Here is a 25,761-nt window from a genome sequence, read left to right on the forward strand (position 1 = left end):
TCTGTATTATTGGCAGCAAGCCCCCCAGGTTAATTCCATGAAATTCAAAAGGACATTCTTTTTAACTCAGTTTAAGTTGTTCCTTCAGCTTTCTTAACAGTCCTCTGACCATAGCACTGGAAGAGTAGTACCTTCACTTCCCTCCTCTCATGAGTAGACTTATCAGGCTCAGTCCTATCCATCTCTGGACTAGGAAGAGTTTGGATTCTCTTCCTAGGAGCAGCAACAGCACGTCTCCCACGCTCCTTCCTGAATCTGTCTTCTGTTGAATCACCCTTAGGAGCCAAACCAGCAGCAGTTCCTCCTGGCTGGGAAAGCCCAGGGTGAAATACCCATAGCTTATGTTCCTCTCCTTGCCATTCAACAAACCTACTAACTGCCAAACTGACAAACCACATCATCTGCTACTCAAAGCATGGAGGAAAAAACCCATCTGGATGAAAGCAAGCTCTTTCTGCTTTCATCACAGAAAAAAGCAGCAGTTTGCTGGACAGAGGGGAGATTTAATGCCTTGTCAATCAGTAATTCTCTAAAACAAGGAAACACTTATGTCAGAACAAAATTTGAGGGGTGGTTATTTTGAAGCAGGTGTCACACCACCGTGTTTCAGGGATTGGCAAGAGCAGCAATGCAACCAGCACCCCACAAAGCCAAGGAGAGGTAAGAAGGAAACACGGCAGTGAACAGTGTCCAGCTGGGAGATTCACCACGTGAGCAGACTGTGTCCACACCGAAACGCTGCACAAGTTTAACTACTGTGGGTTACAAGACAAGGAAGAATTGTAACTTATATAACAATAAATTAAAGAGTCCAAGACTAACTGTAGACAATGCTGTGTTTGACCACCTCTGCTTACATTCCACTTCCAGTCACACCAGTGAGTAAGAATAAGTTATATTGTACTTCCCTGACAAGCTGAAGCCCACATGCCTCCTAGGAAAGGTCTGGAAGCATTCAAAAATGTACAGGGAAAGAGATTAACAAAAAATAAATCAAGCACTGAAATTAATTCCTGGTTAACATCCCCTAATTCAGTACCTGGAGTAGAAAGAGTCACATCTCTGCACTGTGTCACATCTACCTGTCTACGTTCTTTATGACAGTTACCACTTCTGCTGAAGAGCTGGGTGACCTTGACTTGATTTGCTTACAATGCAACCAAATGGGTCCTTCCTACATCCTTCCCACCCCCTGCAGCAGCAATAAATTAATCCATTGCATTAACTTAGAATGTCAGGCAGCATTTGCAAGTTGTGCAGGTTATCCCTGGCCACCCACGCAGCTCAAGTGTGTGTCAAGATACACAGGGATCAAGATCACTACCTTTAACGAGCTAAGTCATATCACTTAATCACCCTAAGCATGACATCTCCACGAGCTAGGAGGTGTTCTCAGATTTGCTGTGCCCTGGGCACCTGCTGCTACAGAAACTCAAAAGGAGCTCAAGGCCACTCATCCATTCAGCTGGCGGTAGAGCCACTTACTGCTCATCTCCTAACCCCACTCCATACTAACCTTCCTCTTCTCCTCCATCCCAAGAAAAAGAAGCACCAGCCTCTCAGCAGCACGGACACTGAAAGAGTTCTTAGAAGCAGCAAGTCATCCTCATTGCTGGCAGAACTGTTTGCTGCCCTCCCTAACCTCTCCCAAGAAACACCACACTGTTTTTTCCCTCTTTGGTAGGAGATTCTGGGAACAAACAAGCTTGCTTCAGAGAAACCTGAGTCTGAAGCACTGTAGAAAAAAAAACATATTAATTTAAGTACAATTTCTCCCTTTTCTATCCCATTGCCTGGTGGCTGGGCAGTGCTGTAACACAAGAGCATTGTCCTGACCCCAGGCAGTACATCAAAGTTTACTGTAACCTGACTACTGTGCCGATACCTTCAGTGTAGCAGATAATGGATCTAACAGCAGCCCAAGCTCGTGCTTTTAACTGGCACCAGGGGAGAGGAGAAAGCAAGGATGGGGCATTACATACCCCAGTATGAATTCCTCATATTTCTTTGTGCTTACTTCTTAAAGCTCCTGTAAGCTGCAAGGACTTACACTTAATGTTTTTCAGAAGGGACAAAAACCCCCACACACCAGAGCTAACACAGTCTTGCAATAACAAGTAGTTGCTCAAAAACTGTAAATAAACTGATTGGGGAAACTGTCATTAAGGGAGACTATGAGACTGAAAAGCTTGAGAGTCTTTACACTGGTGAAGAATCAAATACAGAGACAAAGTAAAAACATGAAATGTAAGAGCACAGAGCAGGGAAATCAGGAACTTCCACCCCTTCAGTGCTTACACTAGGAGACAACATCCAATAAACTGACAAATTCAGAACAAACCCAGGGAAAACACTTTTTTCACACATCTCCCTTGGTGACCACTGCCCCAGGAAGCTGCTACAGCTCAGAACCATCCTCTTCCCTCATCCACCTGTCCATGGTTTTAAGTTCAAGAATATCTATAGCTGCATTTTTAAAGAGCTTCCAAAAAAAGGAGTAAGATCATTTTAAACCTGGATAAGTAAAGCTCAACTGCAGAGGTCCAAAGAGCCAGATTAGCCCTAAATTGTTGATTTCACTTTCCTCTGAAATATCACATTGATTACTTACCTGTGCTCCTATACATCACATGCAAGCCTTCTAGAGAGGCTACAGACTTTGGGAGAACAACTAAACGTGTGGTACAAAAGGTTACCATCACATCAGAGTATGAAAAGGAAGACCTTAAACCAGCACAGGAATTGACTGATATTGGCTGAAGAACAGTTATTGTCAGGTTCCCTCTACATTTCTGCAGTCTCCTGGCATAACATCTCACTATTATAGCAGTTCTTTTTACAGGCTGTGTCCAAATTTGTCAGTTGGAGCCATTCAATGCCTGTGTTTCTGTTTATAAACAGTACAAGGCAAGACACAGAGTCTGCTGAGTGGTATGGGGAGACCTCCATTTCTCATCTTCATCCCAGACATGAATGAATGGTATCTGCCACGTGATGTTGAGACACGACTGTTTATCTTCTTAAAAGACCTTTGCACAAGCCTACAGAAGGATCTGTACTTGATCTGGTGACAAATCTGGAAACTTAGGAGAGCTGAAAACAGCAACTCTTTAGAGTCCTACCAGTAACAAGAAAAATCATTGTGAGGAAAGGGTCAGCCAGAGGTTTGAAATATGCAATTAGAAGTACTTATCTAAAACTACCTGCCAAGTCTCCTAGGCCTGTCTTTCTGAACCTAACCCTTTCAGCTGGACTGGGCAATTACTCCCCTCAGTTTCTATATCACAGTACAGTTTGGAATACAACTGAGGCAGAGCAGTGTGGACATATGGGCACATAAGTGACTTCAAAAGAGTATCAAGGGATGGTAGCAGGGAAAAAAGACTGAGTGTGAAGAGGGAAGCTCTTACACTAGCTCTTACACTAGCATGACCCATGAGAGGATTTGAATGCACGTCAAGAGTCCTACATGCAACCCTTCACAGGCACACTAAAAGGCAATGGCTTAGATGGAGCCTTTCCTCTTTACAAGAGCAGATTTTGCAGATGCTTATAGTGATGAAAGTAACATTAGTCACTAGATGGAAACTGGAACCATGGTTCAAGTGACTTGCAGAAGATCATACAAGTGTAAGAACTCCTGAATTCTGTCTTCTGTTCTACCTTCTAATTGTAATCACTGAAACAAGTGCTCAAGGTAACACTTAGAGAAGCTGTTGAGATGCAAGTGGAATGACAGGCAGGTAGGATTAAAAAAATAAATAAATACTAAAGAGTTGCTTTAAAAGGAAAGGTGGTACAAGGCCTCATCTCCCCACCCTTCCTCAATCCCTGCCAGCCAATAATTACGATGAAAAGTCCTACCCAAGGGAGCTTTCTCACCTTTAGAGGGGATGCCTGAACATTCACAAGAATGTCTATTTCTGCCTGGCTTAAATCCAGGGGCCTTCCACACAGGAGGTGAATGTGACAGGTGCTGTGCTACAGAAGCACCAGCTCACACATACACAGGAAAGGAGAAGAAAAGCCCATCAACACACAAGCCAGGTGAGGAAAAGGAAATTTTAAGTTACCACAGCTACCTAATAGAAGCTGTTTCCCATTGAGAACATCTTGAAAAGAGTAGTACACAGCAAAAGAAAATTACTCAGCTACAGCTCTGAAGGACTTTCTCCTGCCCTGAACTCAGAATTAATGGGGTTTCCATATGGCAGCCTGCAACACGTCAGTGATCCCTCACAGCTGGCATCAGTACCAGAAAGAGATTAGGAACAAGAGCTAATTTGTTTCTCTTTTCTCTTTACAGGTGAAGGGTGGAAAAAAAGTAAAGAACGAACTGCAGGAAATCACAGGAAAGCAAAATCTTTCCCTTAAATTTTAAAGATTCTGGAAACAGATAGCTCTGGATATCCCTCAAATCCCACACTTCTATGGGTACAGTTGAGCTTCACACTTGCACATTAACTCTGTGTAAAACAAAGGGATTATACCAAGTGCTTAGCTCTAAACAAATAGCCTGAAGTTCTCCAACAGCTGATCTTTTTAACATTTTAAACACTGGGTCCCACGAGTGAACTAGTAGAAATCGGACAGGTCCCCTCACACCACCTCAAGCAAGGCACTTAGCAAAGAGAGATGATGCTAACTGAAGTACAAACCCCCAGATAATTTTGACTGCATACCAGGAGTTCATCCATGCTGGTCTGACACTTCTCAAGATTGATCCGTTTAATTGCCACCTTCTCCTTCTTCGGCACGCAGAAGGCCGCCTGCACCACCGCAGTCGCCCCGCTTCCTGTGGGTGAGAGAGATGGAGAGTTAGCAACATCTTCAGGTACTTCAGAAAGAAAGGAAGGGAGCTCAGAAAAATGAAATTCCAAGACCAAAAGCGCAGTGAAAGGCAACCCCAGAGGCACTCCCCCGTTCCAGGTCTGCAACTCAGTGGGTCAGCTCAGCTGCGATATGGAACCGCTGGGCTAACTGAAGGAAAACAAGTGGATCTTTATGATCCCTCTCAGGGATCATTACAGCTCTGCAGACAAACCAAAAAAACCCCTCCAGGCTCCAGCCTACATATAACAGAGGAGTGATTCTTCTTGTGTGCTGTTAAAAGTAAGGCCACTGAGGTCACACAGACTTTTTAACCTGATGTGCTCACCCGAAGTGCAGAAATAAGCCACGCTCTCTGCTACCAGCTAATGAGATTTTTCAAATATTTTTAATGGACTAATCGCTGCTCTGGTCTCTTCATTTTATGCAGAGACACGAGGTAGGCTTCATTCAAGCTTGTTCAGCTCCAGTTTTCACACAGTGGCACACTGCCTCGGTGTCTGGGTTGAAAACCACAGGCAGAATATGTTTTCAAGTCCAATAGGGGGAAAAAAAAGAAAATCACATTTTAATGTACAGTTCTTTGAACTGCTAGAAGTAGGAATAAAAGATGTAGATTTGAACTGCTCAGCAAGATCGCATCCTTTGATATCAAAAAGAGTTTGCAATGGTGAGACTTACAATCTAGTTGATGTTTAGCCCCTGTTTGTTGGCCTCTAGAAACAGCTGCAACATTCACATCTCATCAATAGGACACCTTGTTGCTTTACTAACTTCTCCCTGCATTTACACATGTCACCAAAAGAGAATAAATTCAGATTCGTTGAAAAAAAGAACAGGGTAGGATTAGTGGAAAATAGCCCAAGAGCTTCCTATTTGCCAATACTTTCTTCAAACAAAGGCTACCAAAGCTCCCTACAACCACCATCGATAGTCTCCCCCCAAGTTCCACCAAGCCACAAACTAGAGACAAGTGCTAGGTAGGGAAGAGAGCCTGAAATCCAGCCCTGAAAGACACAGGAAAAACTGCTCCATCCAAAGTCCCACTACAATAAATCACAAAGCCAATGGGATCCTGGGGTGCATTAAAAGGAGCATGGCCGGCAGGTCAAAGGAGGTGATCCTTCCACTCTACTCTGCCCTGGTCAGGCCCCACCTGGAGTATTGTGTCCAGTTCTGGGCTCCCTGGTATAAAAAAAGACAGGGATCTCCTGGAGAGAGTCCAGGGGAGGGCTATGGAGATGATTAAGGGCCTGGAGTGTCTCCCCTACAAGGAAAGGCTGAGTGAACTGGGGATGTTCAGCCTTGAGAAGACAGAGGGGATCAAATCAGTGTTTATAAATATCTGAAGTGTGGGATACATGGGGAAATAGCCAGGGTCTTCTCAGTGGTCTGTGGGGACAGGACAAGGGGCAATAGCTTCAAGTTGGAGCATATGAAGTTCCACACCAATATATGGAAGAACTTTTTCCCAGTGAGGGTGACAGAGCCCTGGGACAGGCTGCCCAGGAGGGTTGTGGAGTCTCCTTCTCTGGAGATATTCAAGACCTGCCTGGATGCCTCCCTGTGCGACCTGTCCTAGGGAGCTGCTTTGGCAGGGGGGTTTGGACTAGATGACCTCTTGAGGTTCCTTCCAACCCCTACGATTCTGTGAAAGCCCTGAAATTAATTACAAAGCCCTGACCTCTGGGACTCTGCTCTACTAACCTTCAACCAGTAAGTGCTACAGCGGAGCTACGCTGGAGTTTCACTTCGCTTTATATGGCATTGCAAGCCTGCCCTGGACAACAGCACCAGCTTGCCAGCTGATTCCTCACGCTTAAAGAGTTTACATTTTAACGGCAGAAAGCAGCACCACCGTGCAGAACACAGAACAGGAAGGTTGCTAACGCTGCACTAGTTCACAAAGCAAAGAGGTTTTTAAGAAGTTCAAGACCGAGGCCATTTATCACTTGCACGTAGATCATTTTTCAGAGACTATTTATAGCGCAGGGCAAAACAAAGCTACCAGGAGAAGCCTAGGTGGAAGAAAAGGATAGCTACAGGGGCAAGAATATTTACACAGAAACACAGAAAACCAAGTTTCTGTGCCATAAGCAGGGTCTTGAGCAAAGGATGGATATGATGGAAGAGTCTGGGCAGATGTTTAACAAAAAACACTCATTAAAAGCTTTTTATTTGGCTAGAGTGCCAGGAGCAGGGTTGAAATGCATCACCTTAGGCACAGAACAAACATCCCAAAAGCAAATCTTTGCATACAAGTCCCTGTGGTTGTTCTGCCTAGCAGGTAGCAGGAACAGATTCCCAACACAAAAGCAGCAGCCCCAGCACACACATTATTCCCACTGACTGGGAATGCCAGGTTGCACTGACCTGCTCCTCTCTACCCTGTACCTGCTCCTCTAAATTTTTCTGATGATTCTCTGGGGTAAAAGAAAGTGAAAATGCACAGAGCAATTCAAGATAGACAGCAGAACGTACACAAGTGGTGACAAAAAGCAGGAGAAGTGAGTTTACCCTTCCCAGCGCTGCTGGTCTCCCTGTGGCAATAGCTTTCAGAAGTCAGAACAAAACCCAAACGCTTGTGCCTGTACCGTTCCTTTGGAGAAGGTCACATCCCAGAAGAAAAGTGGCTGCTGACACATTCAAAGCACCAGTATCATGATGCTTTTTTTCGGATGTCTTGGTGCATAGTTAATAGATGGAGGCTGCAAGCACCAGCCAGATGCTGTAAGAGCACAGGACTGTGCACCTCAGAGGACTAACCTGTCACACAACCCTTTTCACTCTTCCATTCGTTTGGTGGTGTTTATTTTATCTCTAAAGCTACACGCAGGATCCTCATTGACACAAGACTATCTGTGCTCAGACTCTTTCCACATATCTCACTCCATGGCTTTGCTGTACCCCTGTGTCTCACTGCAATATGACATACAAGGATTTCTGTGCCAGTTAAACTCAGTCAGTGTAAACACGACTGGCAGAGATGCTTCTTACCATCCAGACATGGTAACACCCACTACTGTACACCAAGCCTTTCCCAAGATGACAGTGACATCCAGGGTTTTACAGAACTGACTACACAAAGGAAGGTTCTGTGGATGGGGTTTATTTGGTGTTTGTTTGGGTTTGGGATTTTTTTTGGGGGTGTTGGTTGGGTTTTTTTCTGTTTTGTGGGGGTTTCTTTGTTTTCTAAGCTGCTGCTTCCAGAAACAATACAGACTTAGTCACTAAAAACAGGACCATGCACACTATATCCTCCTAGTCCTCAAGCCTGCCTGATCAATGCTCAACTAGGACTTCAGAGCAAAAAACTGCTCAACCTTTTGGATAATAACCCAGCCTACAGGGACCCAATCTGTTCTGGGTGTAAGGCATTATTTGAACAGTACTGAAATCCCAAACTAAATCCTTCTGGTCACATGGCAGGGAATCATCCAAACTCCAGACTCCTCCCATTTAATTCCCTGCTGCTCCTACTTCCCTGGCAGCTCTCTCTCCAGTTCGATCACCACCTGCTCTCCCCACTCCCCCCTTCTTCCACTAATTCATCATTTCTTTCAGCTCCTCTGTAGCACTTAATTATAGAGAAACAATGAAATCTCAAAAGCGTATCAAGGAAGGATTAAGCCAAGCTGCAGCACGATGTGCCACAAGCAAGCTGCTCTTTGGTAGCGTGCCGTGCTTCTGGGACAGAACAAAGACGGGTTTCCATGCTTCTCTGAGGAGTACAGAAAACATAGCAACACAGCCACTTCAGGCTTTGCAGCCACACCATTTGGTTATGAGAAGGAAAGGAGAGATGCTGCAGCAAAGCTGCTAAACACATCACTAAGCGAAACGAGCACGGAGGTGATGGTATCAACGGAGAGAGAAAGAAAAAGACTCACCAGGGAAGATTGTAAGTTTTAAAAGCAAGTAAGAAATCTATGGGAAAAGGTGGGGAGTGATTTCTGGGGCTGCCATGAACTTCCTTCCATGCAAAGAAAATCATCTACATGAGTAGTTTGTGCTCAGGCAGCACAACTTAGATAAACCAACTCTCTGAGTAGAAGCAGCTCAGAGGCAAACACAGTCCTGTGCATTGCTGAGCTGTAACCCCGTGGGCAGCACAGGGTTAACACTTCTGTGCTCCCTTCATGCTTGCTCCCCACCTCGAGATACTCCAATCAAGGTCAGTGCTGAGGCTCTTCCCTCCGCCTCCAGCTTTCGGAGAAAATTCTCTCCCTAGTTAATCTCTTCCAGCACAAGGGCTTAGCAAAACAATGAGAACTGGGCACGGCCAAAGGCTTGCTGCTTTATTCCTGAAAAGCAGATGATCGTTTTGTTGGGAGTGGGAGAAGAAGGAACAAGAGGAAAGAGACCCCGAGTGGGTATTAGGATCTGTTTAATACCCCCCTTGCTTTTGCCTCCGTAGGCTGTTAGATACAGTTCCAACCTGTAGGATAGCAGCTGCAGAATTCCTGCATAAAAGGGTCACGACCTGCTTTAGGAGACACTGCCTAAGGAGGAAAACATACCCTTTCCAACCCTTGCTTCTTTCACGTGACTGATTAAACGGTTCTTTCTGAACTAAAACCAACCTCTGAAAGGATAAAAACAGCCCTACCCATAAACTTTCCCAGCACTGTTACTGAAGCTCTACTTCCCAGGGGATCTCCTCTGGATGCACACTACCTATACCTTCAACAGCCAGAGCTCCAGCCTGAACTTCTCCTTAAACTGTGACAAACTCTCCACAGAAGTCCACTGCCAGCCTTCAAGGGTGGGTGTACTCCCGTCTGCAGTCACCTGCTGTCACAAAACTTACATAAAACTTGGGTTTGTTTTGTTTTAAAAAAAAAAAAACCCACATACATACAACACCAAAACCCCTGAGATCTCCACTGAAGTTGATGGAAACCCGTGATTTCAAGGTTATTTGGAGGAGTGGAAAGATAGGCAACTGACCCGAGGATACAGCACATTCAGACACACTTTGTTCCCAAAGATAACTGAATCTTTGCAGCCACAGAAGGGCATTGCAGCTCTCCCAGCAAGCCTGGGATGCATTGCACTGATGCCTCCTCCCAAGCGAACGCAACTGAAGCCAGAGGTCCTTTTGGCAGAGATTTCTGCTTAAGCAATGGGAACAGTCACGTCAAATAGTCACAAGACAAACATCAAATCCTGGCTCTAGAACACTCTTCCCCCCCACCACATGCAGTGGCAATTTAAAGCAGCTCCATAGAAAGAGTGCTTAAAAACCAGCACTGTCCAAGCTTTAAGTCCATCACACTACTGGAAACTGAGTTTCAGGTACCCTGGGAGATGTGAAAACTTCCCTTCAGGGTAACTATTGCTCACATAGCTGTTTCTATCAACAAGGGATATCCTCTGTAACAGTCTTGGAGCACCAGCCTTTATCTTAATGTGGTATCCAATCCCCTCTACAGAGGAAGGATGCTCTTCCAGGGTCAAGTGAAATGCTACAAGTAGGTAAGGTTGGAAGGAATTTCTGGAGGCCTCTAGTTCACTCTCCTACTGAAAGCAGGGCCAAATCCCAAGTTAAGATCAGCTTCCTCAGTATCAAATTCTGTCCAGTTCTGAATATCTTTAACAACAGATTCTAGCACCACCTTTTTGGCTGTTCCTGTGTTTGACCACCCACATGGTAAAGGTTTTTTTCACCTCACTATCTAATCAGATTTCCCAACATTGCTCACAACTACAGCCTTTCACCAGGTGCCTCTCTGCAGAGCCCGGCTTCACCTCTTCTGTAATCTCCCACTAGATAGCTGAGGACAGCAACAACTTGCCCCTTAGGTCACTCTTCTGAGGCTGAAGAAATCCAGACCTCCCAGCCCACCCCGTAAATCATGTTCCCAAGTCTCCTTCAGCATTAGTCCACGCTCAGTTGAGCGCCTCTGCAGAACCCTGTCCTCTCCTCCCACCATTCCCCAGTGTACACACAAGCTCTCTATTTTTAAGCGAGATCTGGATTCCATCCTCCACTATCTGGAGCTCAGTGCCAAAAAGCCGCTCGTGACGCAGGCTCTGTTTATAATTGTGCCCCCGGGTTTTCCTCTTATGAACAATGCACACTAAACACTTCCCTGCAAGGCTGCTCAGCACCCAGCAACGGCCTTCATTGTCCAGGTATCCAGTTTCAGGTAAAAAATACAAGGAAAATTCAGAACCGTGTCCTGTGGGCTCCAGCAGAATGTCTCAAAGGGTTTATCTTACATGCTGCTGGCTACACCAACCAAAGAAATCACCCTGTTGTGATGAGCTGCAGAAGCAGTGAGAGAAGTAGACAGTTTGCTTCACATCTTTTTATGGGATTACACATCTGTAACAAGGAGAAGATGATACACACAGACACCAAGATCTCTTGGTCAACGATGTGACATTAACAGTCCTCGCTCCAGATCACAGACAGGACATCCAAAGCCCAGGAGACCTTTAATCTTTATAACAGACTCTGTATTCATGCCTGCCACTGCAGGCCCAGGGACAGCAACCTCTGCCTCCAGATCCCTCAACTCCTTGGACAGCCTGATGCCCAAGAGCTGTGGGACATAGTTACCCTGCTCTGCAGTTACTCACCCCAAGGACAATACAGTAATAAAACAAGAAGCTACAAGATTGGGAATAGAATTTCTTAAGTGTTCTTACAGAGGACAGGGCAGATACAGATCTAATGAAACCAGAAATAAAGCACCAGCTTGCAAACTCAGACTGATCTTGTTATTGCTTGGTCCACTTGCTACAAAAACAAAGTTATACCTCTTAATTCCTCCACCCCATGTGAGGATTCTGGTTTGAAGACAGTCCTCTCACAAGGAATAAGCCTCTTCTGAAAAAAACCCCACTAGTGAAAAAGCCTACTCTTAAATTTATAGCCAGCTCAGTGCAGGGTGGGAATGCTGTTTTCCCGAAGCAGGGTGGGAATGCTGTTTTCCCGAAGCAGGGCTTGGTAGGAAGAGTCCACCAGACATCAAAAGTCTTCCTGCCACAAGCCCCACAACTCAGAAAGCGAAGCAAGGCAATGTTAATGGTGCTTGAATACAGTCAGAGTTTTTCAATCCACCACCACACTACGTGTCAAATTCCTAGTACAAAAGGGAAGATGCAATCCACACTGACAGTTACAAATGGCATTAATAAAGCAAAGGGAACTCAGAACGGGACTCAGGCACATCTCTAGTACTGCCACAGAGAGGACAAAACCAAAAAAACCTTCTCACCCACAGTGAGGTGAAAGCTTTCACAGGAAAGTGTCATTTATACTCAGCCCAGGACCAGGAAGAGCGTTGCAAATGTTAATGATGCTAGAAGTGAAGTTACAGCCCTGAATCAGCAGGAAGATCACTGTGGTGCTCTGAGCACTGCTCAGAGCAAACCCAAACAGCGAGTGCACTCTGAATGCTGCTGTTAGAAACACTGTGAGCAGCACTGGAACCAGCAAGGGAAAATGTGGTCGGTTTTGTTCTGTGTCTGGCTGGAAAACCTGTGGAGAACAAAAGGAGAAGCACAGCAATCCATGGCCAAGGTGACAAAAAAGCTACAAAACCACAAGAGAGCGTGGAGCTGCTTCCACCAGTACCACAGGGAGTGCAGGCACGTGCCTACCCCCAGGAAGCTCCCAGAACCACACCAACAGCCACACTCACTCCCAGACCTTTCCACTGCTTGTTCCTCGTATGGATTTACTACAAATAGTATTTCCCAGAGAGAGAGAAGCAAGGGCTTTACATTCATTTCTCCACAAGCTACAGACACATCCAAGATGGCAATACCCTATTTAAAACCCTGATGGAGGCAGTAAGAAGCCAGGTTTAACTTGGCATACCCGCTCTCAAGCCCAGTTGTGTGGTCTTTGATCTGTAGCAAGGGCAGAGAGATATGGAGTAGAGAAGAGTGGAAAGAAATACTTGCTAATACAGTCCAGGGAAAAAAATAACTTGTTCATGATAAAGAAGTGTAAGTAATGCCAAAAAGTTAAAGCAGATTTATTTGAAGTGTTGTGAAGAAAATTTTAAAGTCTGTATTGGGGGAGGGAGAACAACTAGGGAGTGTAGTGATAGGACATGGGGAAGTGGCTTCAATCTGTAACAGGGTAGGTCTAGATTAGATGCTGGGAAGAAATTCTTTACTCTGAGGGTGGTGGGGCCCTTATGCAGGGTGCCCAGAGAGGTTATGACTGCCCCTGGATCCCTGGCAGGGTTCAAGGCCAGGTTGGATGGGGCTTTGGGCACCCTGGACTAGTGAAGGGTGTCCCTGCCCATCCAAGGGGTTAGAACTAGATGGGCTTTAAGGTCTCTTCCAACCCAAACCCTTCTGTGAGTCTATGATCCTACTGGCTATATGTCACAGCACAAGTACACACATGCAGCAGTCCTACAGGCAGGTGCAACAGCTGAACTCTCACATTTACAAGAGAGCAGCTACCCTCATCTTTCATTGAATCATAGAATGCTTTGGGTTGGAAGGGACCTCAAAGATCATTTCTGAGGAAAAAGGCTTTAAAAAGAATATCCCAACCCTGTTTTAAATATGTTACTCTAGAACTTTGCACTTCCACATGCAAATGTCACCCCGCCCTTCAGTCCAGCCGAACTCACATCACTGAATGCAGGATGCTCATTCCTTCTTAGGGCTCACCTTGAGCACAGCCAAGTGCTGCAGACATGTCGCTGGGTTCAAGCCAAAGGTGACTACATGTACATTAAGACACAGGGCACGTGCTGGACACAACACTGAAAAAGGGTGATGATTGGGAAGTAAGGGGGAAAGGATTAAAGCTAAAGGAAGGAAGGTTTAGCTTGGATATTAGGGGGAGATTTCTTACAGAGAGTGGTGAGAGGATGGAACAGGCTGCCCAGAGAGGTGATGGATACCCCATCCCTGGAGGCATTCATGGCCAGGTTGGATGGGGCCCTGGGCAACCTTGTGCAGCTCCAGGCCTGGAGGTTGGTGGCCCTACCTGTGGCAGGGAGGTTGAAACTCTGTGACCCTTGGGGTCCCTTCCAACCCATGCCATTCTATGATTCTGTGATAATATGGCCAGGCACAAAATTAACACTTAAATGCAAATGACTTATTTCGCACCAGCACATCTAATGACTACAGTGTAGACCTTCTAATGAAAGGATTGGAAGGAGAAAGGGGACAAAGAGCTCTGTTACCATCAGCTCCTACATTTGTTTCATTTAAACTGTAGCTGTATCTCTTTGCAATGACCTCTGGTCATTTATTGCAGCATAGCCAGAGCTCAAGTAGTTTGCAATTCTGTGCAAGTTGCGAGGCCATGTATTTCAAACAGTACTCACACAGGAGGCATTGATGTTGTTAATACTCAATTACATGTTTTCCCCAATGCCTGAGAATCTCCGTTCAACCCTTCCGTGTTCGTACCTGCGGTGTCCAACAGACAACTGATACTCCAGCATTAATCCAGCACGCTCCAAGAATTTCAGAAAATAAGAAGCAGATCTCTAAAACTCAGCTATCAAACTAGAAACACAGCCAAAATATTTGAGCTGTGAGTAAATATGCTGACAGTGAATCATTCACCGTCTTGATGAGAGCGCTTGCTGTTGACAGTACCACTGAAACCCACGCCTTGCGTTCAGAGCTCAGAGGTTTCTGCCCATGTAAGATGTCTTTCAAGACTCCTCAATGCTCCCTGCACAGAGAAAAAGCAACAATAAGCCTAACAGTAAAGATCGTACAGTGCTGCCAGCACTTTGTTTAGACACGCTTCCCCTCCAGCGGTCCGTCAATACAGGAACACTTGACGCTGCAGACTTACTGCCCAGGTCCTTGATTCAGTTCTCAAACTCAAAAGGAGGAATACAAACTCACACTCAGTCACTTGTAAGAATTCAGAAATCATATTCAGAGCTATCAGCAACTGATTGGCTGGGTACACCTCCCCATGGCCCCACTGCACTCCATGTTTTAAATAAATCACTCTGATTTCTAAGCTGTAGAGAGATTTGGCTACTGTAAACTGCACAACTCCATGCCAAAAGTTCTGCAGAAAGGAAGGGGAGTCTTATGGAAACTTTCACCCCACCCCATGGTGTATTGTTCTCTCGAAAGTCTTTTGATATCTCCTAGGCCCTGAACACAGAAAAACGTCATCTGTTTTCCCACCTTCAGTAAACACTCAGGTTGGGAATCCTCACAGGCTACACACACAAGTGACAGCTTTGGAGAGCAAGCGGTCAGCCTGTCAACGTAACAGAGGCCAGGACTGGAAGAGAGGGTGATGGAGAGGGTTGGCCACACAAAGCATGTCAGCAAGACAGCTGACAAAACTGTTACCAGGTCACTTTGTGGTTTGATTTCATCAGTGAACTGCTTCACCTACAGTCACTGGTTTATAGAGCAGGCAGCTGAGCCAGGCTTTCAGCTGCCTCCCCACCGCCAAGCAGTGCTGAACACAGTGAAGAGCTGCAGCTGCCCAGCCATCAGACTCTATGCTAGAACAAGAGGTGAAAGAAAATTAAAAAAGAGAAAAGGCCACCGGTCACAGACGGTATCAGCAGAGAGAAGAAATAACAGGGGCGAGTATCAGTTCATCTCACAGTGTCCCCAACCTTTTCACTTCTAAAGCACAGAAGAGAGGGTGCTGCTGTGACTGTATCCCTAAGCTCCCGCAGCCCCCAGGACACCCTAAGTTAGCACACTACCCCAGTCATACCCTCAGACAGGTATGATTTAACCCAAAACCCACTTTGAAAAGGGCAGAAACACTACTGACACGCTGACAGTCTGACCAGAACCTCCCCAGAAAATGCCAACACCTTCTGTCAGCACAAGGTGCCCGGGTGATTTGGGGAATGCCTCTGGGACAGGTTTCCCGTGGCAGTAACGGCAGTAAGCTCCAAGGGGCAGTTACACAAGTCCTGCCTGACCTGCCACATTTACTTAAGATGCTATTAGCATGCCTAAATTAGATTTTCAGTTTGAAACCAATTATATTTATTTGATTTGGTGCCAGAATCTCTGGATAATTTAAAGGGCGCTGCAGCTATGCAGTGTTAATTCTACAGGATGGAAAGCAGGCTCAAACATCTCATTTCCAAACACAGCGATATTACTGGAGTAGGTTTATCCTTCCCTTTTAATCACTGTCAGTTTGTCTTTATGGTATATGCAGCAATGTAAATATCATGCTGGCTGTCATCAGGTATTACCAAGGCTCGAAATACAGCGCTGGTACAGTAGCCAAGCCAGCATTCTCCTTTCTTCCCTCCCAACATTTATCTTTGAACTCTGTCTCAACTGTAATTGTCAACTGTAGAGGATATTTTATTTGGCCAGGATTCCACTAAACAGAACAATCTGTCTGCATACAGTGCAGATGTTTGATAGTACAGTGGTTATTTTAGGTAAATAAGCTTTTAAGTATCAGATATGTCCTCTCATGAAGGCTATTATCCTTTCTTTTCAGGGAATAGTTTGATCTGATAAATCTTTTCTGCGTCTATTAGTGTGTTCAGCACACAAGATTAGCCCACTGGTTAAAAATTACATGCTCTAACCAAGAGTAATGAGAGCCATCCTGGGCCTTAGGATCTGGACAATGATTACACTCAGGCTGCGAGTCCATCAGCTGTTCAAACAAAGATCTGCATCGGTGAGTCGCTCAGCAGGAAGAGATCCCGTGCTCAAGCCGCTTTTTCCTGTGAAGTACAGCTTGCTGGAAGTCAGTACCCAGGTATTTCTTAGCTGTTGATACTGTTATTTATTTGACAGTTCTTGGCATCCTCAATTATAATTTTTACTTTAGTTAAGGGGTGGAAGTTACAGCCTCAGCTTGCTTGGTGAGCTGCCTTGCAAGAAGAGAGACACGGAGAGGTTCACAAAGAAGCAGCCTAGGAGGTGAGGTTCTTACAAGAGAGGACACATAACATGTCAAGTTCCCAAAGGACTCCGTTTCCACTGGCAGATCTTAAGGAATCAGAAATCAGAAGTGTGTGTCACATTTGGAGACAGCACAAAGGCCAAGGCACAGCTCTCCTATATCTTCACTGAGAAGCATCCCTGTAGATACAGCTTGAGTGTAAAGCAGGCTGCAGAGGAAAAACACTGAGCTACAGACACATGGTATATAAGAAGAGGCATTGTTACTTCCCAGTGTCGTGGGGAATCCATTAAGCAGCTGCTTGATACAGCGATGACAGGGTCACATGGAGGTTTGAGTGTTTAATAGAACGTGTGCCTGTAATTCCCCCATGTGCCATTTCAAACACAAGCACTCATTAATTTGATACAGGGATTACATGGTTTGGCATCAGCAATAGCAGGGAACTGGACTCTGTGACCCTGGGAGCCCTTTCTAGCTCTGTGTCTCCGCAGAACAAGTGACAGGAGCTTTCCATCTGTGTTCTGAAAATTGACATAACGAAACCCATCCCTGGGGAGTTTGTAGGAAAGGTGTTTACCCCGTGACCAGAAGCATCTTCTTTAGGAGTTTTTAAGGATAACCTAAGACTATGTTGTGTACCTGAAGCTGGAGATGGCCTGATATGCCTGCCTGCTGTTTCAGCTGCCCCACTCACCTCACCAGGCATCAGCTCTGAGCACAGCCAGCTAATTTTCCTAAGAAAAACGTTCTTCAAGTGCTCTCATCTCACAGCTATTAAGTTGCTCTCTCACTTTTTAAAGGCTGTTATAATTTTCCACTCCTCTCTGTGCCGTTTTCTAAACTGCCTTTTCAGAGAGCTGGAACAAACCCTGGAACCCAAGAAAAATGGACTCTCCATCCCCTGAAGACCAAAGGTGAGCAAGAGCCTAGCTTCAACTGAACCAAAAATGAAAATGCATCACTGTCCAACTCATCACAAAGCTTTCATCCAACACTTTCAAAAACTTCTGTTTTACAGAACACAAGCTGAATTGCCACAAGATGCAACAATCTCACAACTAGGGATTTTTAGAACATTTTCCTATTTGACAACACTCTGCCCCCTCCAATGAACTGCAAGATGAAAGGCCACTTAACTTCTTCCACACGATAATCCAGCAGAGGATGATACCACAGGGTGAGCCACATGCTCAGTCAGATCTCCCCAGAAGACTCAGTGGGGTACTCAAGGTCAAAATTTTTACTCTGCAGTTTTAACTTAATTAACAATTCTGCAGATGGATGAAGAGGAAACAGTGCATCCTCCCACACAGCTCTATTAATAGCAAGGTGCTAGCAGTAGAAAGAGCGAAGTTTGTGCTGAAATTACCATTCATGACTATAAAGCAGTAACATTTTGGCAAAACTGAAGGAGGATTTACTACAGTTGATCACTGAAGCATTCCAACTCACACTACACTTCTTTAACAGCTGCTTCTACCTCTCCTCTCCGGGCTTATTTCCTGCCTGAAGGCAATATCCATTTGGGAGAATGGTATAAAGTCAGTTTAGCATGGAACAGTGAAATGAAAGAGAACAAGGTATTTTTTTTCCTCCCCCCCATCCCCCAGCTCTGTAGCTTTCAAGACAAAACGGATGGGGCAGAAAATTGAAATTTGGCCAGAAACTAAAGCCTTATACAGAGGAGTTTTTCTGTATTCCCTTAAAAAAATGCATTTTAATTTGACTGAGTTAGAAGAGTTTGAAAGTGGTGTTTCACAAGTGTGCAGTACAAGCAGTATAAAAACAACGGATGGGAGGTGGAGGGGAGTAATCTTTGCAAGGCATATTAGACTCTAGTTTGGTGGAGATGGATACATAACCAAGTATTTTTTTCCCCCAGGATGGAATTGCTCTTAATTACAAGAAAATGTGTATTAAGCAAAAATTCTGTGTGCGCACATCAAAAAACAACAATCTTCTAGAACCTGGGGGAGTAGTGAAAGGAAGGACTTGGGGTGGGGTGTTGGGGGGGGAAGTTGCTGGATGCTGCAGCTATTGAACAGGGTGAAAAGAAACTCTGGATTTTTCCTTTTTGCACTTGGATCACCGCAAATCCCTTCTTGCTTGCACTACTTAATCCGGTTAAAAACAGAGACTATGCAGGCTGTGATGATTAACATGGAAACCCCGTGCTTTAGCAGCGTTTCAAGACAAATGACACACTCATACAACCTCAGGCACCAAGTAACTTGACAGAATCCCCCACTAAGGTCAGTCTCTTCATTTGTACTCACCCAGGAGAGGAACAGGAGAAACACTGGAACAGTATCACAAACTAGTGGGGTCCCTGTAACCCCACTGTCATTTGGCTGTGTTTACACTATTGGCTGCATGATCCTGTCTTACCCCATCAGACAAGTTTGATTTTGTTCTTAGCACAGCTCCCTTCATTAGCATGGGTGTTATTCTGCACATCAGAGGTAGAACATCTCCTCTCACACACCTTCTGGTAAAAAGCCTGGGCTGCCTGTCAGCCAGGGACTTGACCTGCCTCTGAGACTTCCCTGCATGACTGCCACAAAGATGGACAGTTTGATGGGTTTGTGTTGGGATTTTTTTGTTGGTGGGTTGTTTCTTTTTTTTCCTTAAATGTCAAGACTGAAGTCCCTTAGGTGAAGTCACAGGAAACTGCCACAACTCTGAATGCCAAGTTCTTTGTATCTGCATCTCAGTTTGAATCTGAAGGGAGTGCAAGGTAACAAGCTACACTCCTCAGGAAAGCCCCAGGATCCTGATATTTCAAAGATTTTTGCAATGCCAAATTCCACTGCTCCAACAGCTATTCTTCCACACCCACAAAGCTCTTGAGTCTGTCTCTCCCTATTAAGAAAGTTTAACACCACGGAGTTTACAGGCACTCCATCAGCATGTCCACAGCTAAATTTACCACTGCAGAGACGTGTGATGGATATCGTGCATCTTCAGGGAAATCTTACAAGAAAACTTGACCAAAATGCAGTTTTTTTCACAATTCACTAACACAATTAGCAATAAGAGCCAGTGTTATTGCCCATCATTTTAAATTGTTCCAACTTTTAATAAGAGATTACATCTCTAAGCACTGACTTGGTGGGCAAGCAGAAATAAAAGAGATGCTGCCAAATTTCAATGGGCAAATGTTCTGGGGAAGAGTTTTCATCAGCTGCAGAAGGAAGCAGCCTCCCAGGCATACAATTGTCAGCCAGAGTACACACCCCTCAGGTGTATTCAGGAGAGCAACACATCCAAATTTCCCAGCACTAGCCAAGATATTTGCATTAAACTGAAAGTAGTTCAATGGTATTCCTGAGAAATGAAAGTGTTAGACACTAACCTGTCCGGGAATCCTGGCAGTACTGGAAGCAGCTACCATATGGAAACCAACCACAGGAAAGTGTGAACTATTTCCACAGGAGACACCCCAAATGCAGTTTGTTTGGGGGGATTTTGGATTTTATTCCTTAATACCCCAGAATAGTTGAAGCCAGCAGGAACTGTCTCTGCCTTCCCTCACATCAGTAGGCAAGACAGCCACACAGCTTTGTTAACAAGGATGTATTCTTCCCAGCCAGCCTCTTTCACCACCCTTTGGCTTTGTAAATCCTCAGTTAGCTTCCTTGTGCCTTCTATCCTCCTTCCTATCAGAGAGCAAACAACAGACACACTAAACAAAGACACATGCACAACCAAACACCTTTTGCTTTCCCTTCCCAAGAGGCGAAGATCAATTCAATTTAGCACTATTCTAGTAGAAAGATGGTATCAAAGGTCTTAAAGCAGTGAGGTGTGCCAAGCATTCAAAGAAGAGATAGCCTGGATGTGGGAGTAACCTGGCTATTCAGTCTCAGGACTACACAAGAGGATATAACTCTCTACACCCAAGCAGCTCAGAAACTGCAGTACTGGGCATCACTGACTTCAGTGCCCAAGCAGCCCAAGTACAATGAATGGCTGCTAATTTTTTTTAACATATCTACATTTGACCCAAGATGATTTTACTTAAGCTTTAGCATAATATGAAACAACAAAAAGGGTTTTCTACCAACTTGAAGTGGGAAAATTTTACAAATGGGCACACAAAGCAAGTCTTCAAATGAATGAAGCAGCCTGAATACTGGGAATACTCTGCAGGAATTAATGTTGCTTAGCTAGGCTGGGTGGGGAGGAGTGGGAATCTGTGAGGAAATGCTAAAACAAAACATATGGCATGAAGACTGAAGTCTAAACGCTCAATTTAGTTTTCAAGCAGTTATATTTTATAGAGTGTAACATTTTTCTTGAATGGGTTCTAAGTACCCAGGCGTATGAAACTGGCTGCAGCTAGCACATAAGGCTCACAGGTAAACATCCACCTCACACTTCAAAAAAGAAACCTAAAAAGTCACCACTGGACAAGAGCTTTCCATTCCAGCCTGGTTTTTGCATCCAGAGACTTCAGTCTTACCCAGTGAGTACTTACAGGCAGCTCTTTTTCAAAGGCCATGCTTTTTCACTTCAGGACACTACTAGAAAGCACAGGTATTTTGATAAAGTTTGGGGAATCACAAATCTGAATTCTAAGAAGCTCCTCTAAACCTGCAATAGAAAAGACAGTTTCTCCCATGCAGGTGTACATACACTCACACATAGAGTTTGGGAAGAATTCGGCTAGAAACCAAGACACTCAACTCCAAAATATCAGTGTGTGAAAGCTGCAAAGCTCAACTCAAAAAGCTCTGTGAACCACAGCCATTAAAAACCCTAATCATGCCTTAAATGGTGTATTCACTTTTCAATTTAAGCTTCATTTCTGAGGGGAGAAGAAACTCCCACCACATCTGTCTGCGCTGCCTGCCTTGTCCTCATCGCTACGAAGGGATCTGTCAGAGGAGAAGGGCCAGAGGAACAGAGCAAAGGAGCACTCCCACCACTAATTTATCTCCTGTTTCTGGCACAGCCTGTTCACAGCGAAGAGGATGCTCCTAAATCAAACCGCCACAGCCAGCACAGCTCTCACCCTTCCAGAAAAGTAGCAAAATGAGAATGACCCAGTTCCAATCAACTTCACTACAGCTACCAGCATTTCCAACAGGAATTCTGAGATCCAAGGGAACCCACGGTGTGCAAGTATCTGATCAGCACAAGCAGCATGAGGTCGATTTTTCCACCACCACCACCCTCCCATCCCACCCCAGGCTTCAAAGAGAGGACTGCTGTGATTTGTATGCAGTCCACACTTGGAAGACCACCTTCACAACCACCAGCACAGACTACATTTCTCTTTTCAGATTAAAATTTAGATGTCTCCAGAGGCAGTATTCACCTGCAAACCCTGTTGCTACTCCAGGGGTACATTTCATAACAATGCTTTGTAAATTGCTGCTCCTACCCCATCTCCACTTTATCTTTTTTTAATATGAAAGTCAGGTTCTGATCCTGAGCAAGGTTCCTTGATCCAGTGGAACAGAAATTATTTAAGCCTGAGGAGGCTACTCAGCAGTTAGTAACACTAACCAAGCATAATAAATGCAGGCATTAATCCATACCTTTATGATGGCATGAGTCATCCCCCAGTGCTGAGTAATCCTTTTTTTTAAAGCATTAGCTGGAATTAGGAGGGCAGTTTTACTGGAGAAGTTCTCTTTGCAGGTAGAAAACTTGTTCTTTCAATTCCTGAACCAAAACAGTACACAGCCATCCACATCAAATGGAAGCCACACATGGCTATTTTTCAGGCAAAACCAGCACAAATTAAGGAATTGGGCTACACATGGATTTCCTTTATTCTGACGTGGAAAAAGAGCTGAGCTGGTAATTTAGTGAATGTTGGGCTCTAAATGTAAAGGGCAACGTTTTTCATCAGGAAACAAGTTAAATCCTTTAAAAGCACCGGTGCAAGGTTCATCTCTTCCCACACCAGGACATCTCTTTGTTCCTCCCTAAAAGACTTGTACAGCTCTACAGAAGAGCTCAAAGAAGAAAAAAAAATAATAATAAAACCTACCCAAAAAGAAACCAACAAAAAAAACCCCTTGAGGTTTGCAGTAGACACAAAGCAGGAGGCAAAACAGTCCAGCTCAGTTAACATTTTGTCCCACAAATCATATACATGCTAGGAAACTTGCGTCACATCTCCATCCAGGACACTGGCAGACACACCAATGTTTGAAATGAGTAAAGGGGTGGGGGGAGGGAAGTTAAAAAGAGAAACCATATGTTTGCAATATACACATTTCAGTGTACACTCCATCACATGCCAGAATGCCAACACAATCCTTCAGTGAGCAGGCGACATCCAGAAACTTGGTTTTACAGAGGAACAGGGAAAAAGATAGAGAATTAAATACTTATTTCCTGATTTCTCCCCGGGTTCTGCCAATTAATGAGAAATGAGGAAACATCTCTGTGCTCCTCCTAATACTTTGAAGCTCTACCACGTCTCCAGCAGCAAGTTCTCCTAAGAGCAGGAGTGCATTTACATTCCCTTTTGTTCCCATCCCACTCTGCTTCCCAGCTACAAAGAGGCAGATTGTCTCGTTGGATACTCAAGCTCAAATCCTTGCTTTGTGCTACCAGGGCACCCCTTTGCTGGCTCCCAAAAGGAAAAAGAAAGAAAAAAGGCACCTAAACACCACATTTCCACACTAAAGATCTAGTTTCTTCTCACAGGGAAACGCATGTTATGTTCTCTCCACCTTCCTCCCTGCATCCCATCTCCGGCTCCTCAAAGAGGCTGAACCTCACCCTCCTCAGGGCACATTTTCTACAGGAGGTTTTAAGGGTTGAGCTGTAAGATTACACCCTCCCAATCCTGAACTGCGTGGAGTTTGTCTGCTTCCTAAACCACTGCTGCTCCCACCAAGCACAGGGAGAGGACAAAGCTTGATCCCACAGAGCAACAAGGATTTCCAGAAGGATTTCCCCCCCCCCCCCCCCCCAGCTTTAGTTCCTTCCTACTTTTAAACAATGCCAAGAATTTAATCTCTTAAAACAGCATTTTCACAAACTCTCCCACCCTCCTTCACAGAAAACAAGTCTCCCCACGAGGCAGAGATGGAAGGCCCGGGGGGCATGATAGCCCCACACCATTTATAAACTTCAAATGAAAGAACTCCACAGAGATCACTCTAGAAATCACCCTCCTTCCTAAAAGCCTTTGGCCAGGGGCCTGCCCAGCCACCTCATGCTTTATTCTGACGAGATGGGAGTCGCTGCCCTTAGAGTCACCTGTGGCACCACCTCAGATGTGTCACACACTCGCCCTAGGGCGATGTATCCCTCAGACAGGCACCCCAACAGAATGGTGGAGACAGAGGATACATCAGCACAGCGGGAGGCCTTTGGTAACTGTGCAGTTTAAAGTCAAGAGAGAGCGGGGAGGAGGCGGAATAATCGTTTAATGGCAAGAGCAAGGCTGGGGCCTCGGACAATGAATGAAAATTCACCGCAGCGGCACAACCCCGGGGTAAAAGGCTGGTTCGGTGGCACCACAAACCCTCCCGGCCCCTGCAAGTCAAGGCTCCGAAGAGAGGAGATGCCCCCCCCCTCCTCCCCCGCTTCCCAGCCCCAACCGAACGGGGGTGCCCTGGAAGGAGAGATCCTGAGTGAGCTGCGGAGTTTGCCGCTGCGGGCCCCGCACACGGGAACGGGCTGGGTGCTGGGCAGAGCCGCCCCGCAGCGTGGGCCCCGTCCCGCTCCGTCCCCGCAGCCCGCGTCAGGACCCAGCCCGGTGCGGCAGAGGAGGGTGAGCCTCCTGCCTGAGGGTACCCCCCCAACGCACACCCCCGGCCCGCAACAAGCTTCTCCCGGGGGTGAGGCGGACCCACGCCCCCTTCCATGGGACCCAGCCCCCCGCGCCAACGGAGCCGCAGCCCCGACCCCCCCCCCCAGAACGCGCGAACCCCACGGCGGGGGGGCGGGGGGGGGGGGGGGGGAGGGGCGGACCCGCGGACACCCCTCTAGGAGGGAGCCGGGGGAAAAGGGGGTCAGACCCCCGCACCACACAGCCCCGACGGGAGGGGAGAGACCCCTCAGTAAAGGGGCCTCTTGGACCCCCACACCCCTCGGGGCTGGGAAGACACATCCCCCCTCACTCCCCCCACAGACACCGCCGGGAAGGGGACACACACCCGCTCCCGCTCCTTGACGGGGAACGTGTCACCGGACACCCCCCAGCCCCAGCTGAGGGGCGACAGACACCCCCCCCCCCTTCCCTCAACGAAGACACACACCCCACCTCCCCCCCTCAGCGAACGGGCGCCCCACACACCCCACACCCCCTCCCCGTCTCGCCCAGCCGCCGGGCAGCGTCCGAGCGCCCCCGTCCCATCCCGTCCCGTCCCCCCCAACTGCTCACCGATGACCTCCTGCAGCTCGTAGTCATCCTTGTTGATGGACCAGGGCAGCGCGCTGGGGTCCTCGGCCATGGCCGCGCCGCGCCCGCCGCCCGCCCGCCCACCCTCCGCGCCGCGAGGGGGAGCGCCACGCAGGAACGAAGGTGCGGAGAGACGCTGCGCTGCCCCGCACGGCCCGGCCGCTCCGAGCCTTCGCCGAGCCCCGACCCGGGCAGCGGCACCCACAACCCCGCCGCTACCGCCGGCCAAACTTTGCCTGCTCCCTCCACCTGCCCATGCCCAGAGCGCCCTGACGTCACCCGCGCACGCCGCCGCGCGCACGCCACGCCCGCCACGACGGGGGGGTGGAGGCCGCCTGCCGCCATCTTGAGCGTGGCGCCCGTCCACCGCCGCCGCGCACAAGCCCGACGCGGCTCGCTCGGCTACCCACACCCACCACCAGGGAACGGGTCGGGGCGGCGGGCTGCCGGAGACGAGCAGCGGAGAGGAGTCCTTAAGGAAGATAAAGGGAAGGGCGGGGATGCCACACACAAGATGGCGGCCAACCACATCTTCCCCGCCCTCGGGCAAAGAGGCGGGAGCGGGTGCTGGTTTAAGAACCACCGCGGGCTGCGATTGGCTGCCCGCTGCCGGACCCGCAGCTCCTATTGGAGGAAACGCTGTCAGTTGCGCCTTGTCCTCCTTCAGGGTCCGTTCGCCTGCGGGGCCTCTGGG

The 25,761-nt window shown here is 46.8% G+C and overlaps 1 protein-coding gene across 2 annotated transcripts in view; it reads right to left on the reverse strand.

Moving 5' to 3' along the window:
* OXSR1 (oxidative stress responsive kinase 1) overlaps positions 1–25,119 on the reverse strand; it is a gene marked incomplete at its 5' end in the record, with an annotated part of 103,999 nt that extends 78,880 nt beyond the window's left edge. For both annotated transcript variants that reach the window (XM_084280147.1, XM_084280148.1), the window contains 2 exons: positions 4,683–4,795; positions 25,050–25,119. In XM_084280147.1, the coding sequence (XP_084136273.1) occupies positions 4,683–4,795; positions 25,050–25,119 (183 nt within the window). The remainder of the gene's footprint in view (positions 1–4,682; positions 4,796–25,049) is intronic.
* Between the last annotated feature and the right edge of the window lie 642 nt (positions 25,120–25,761).

This window comes from Gallinula chloropus, assembly GCF_964237585.1.
Source record: "Gallinula chloropus genome assembly, chromosome: 2".
In the NCBI taxonomy this organism is placed as follows: domain Eukaryota; kingdom Metazoa; phylum Chordata; class Aves; order Gruiformes; family Rallidae; genus Gallinula; species Gallinula chloropus.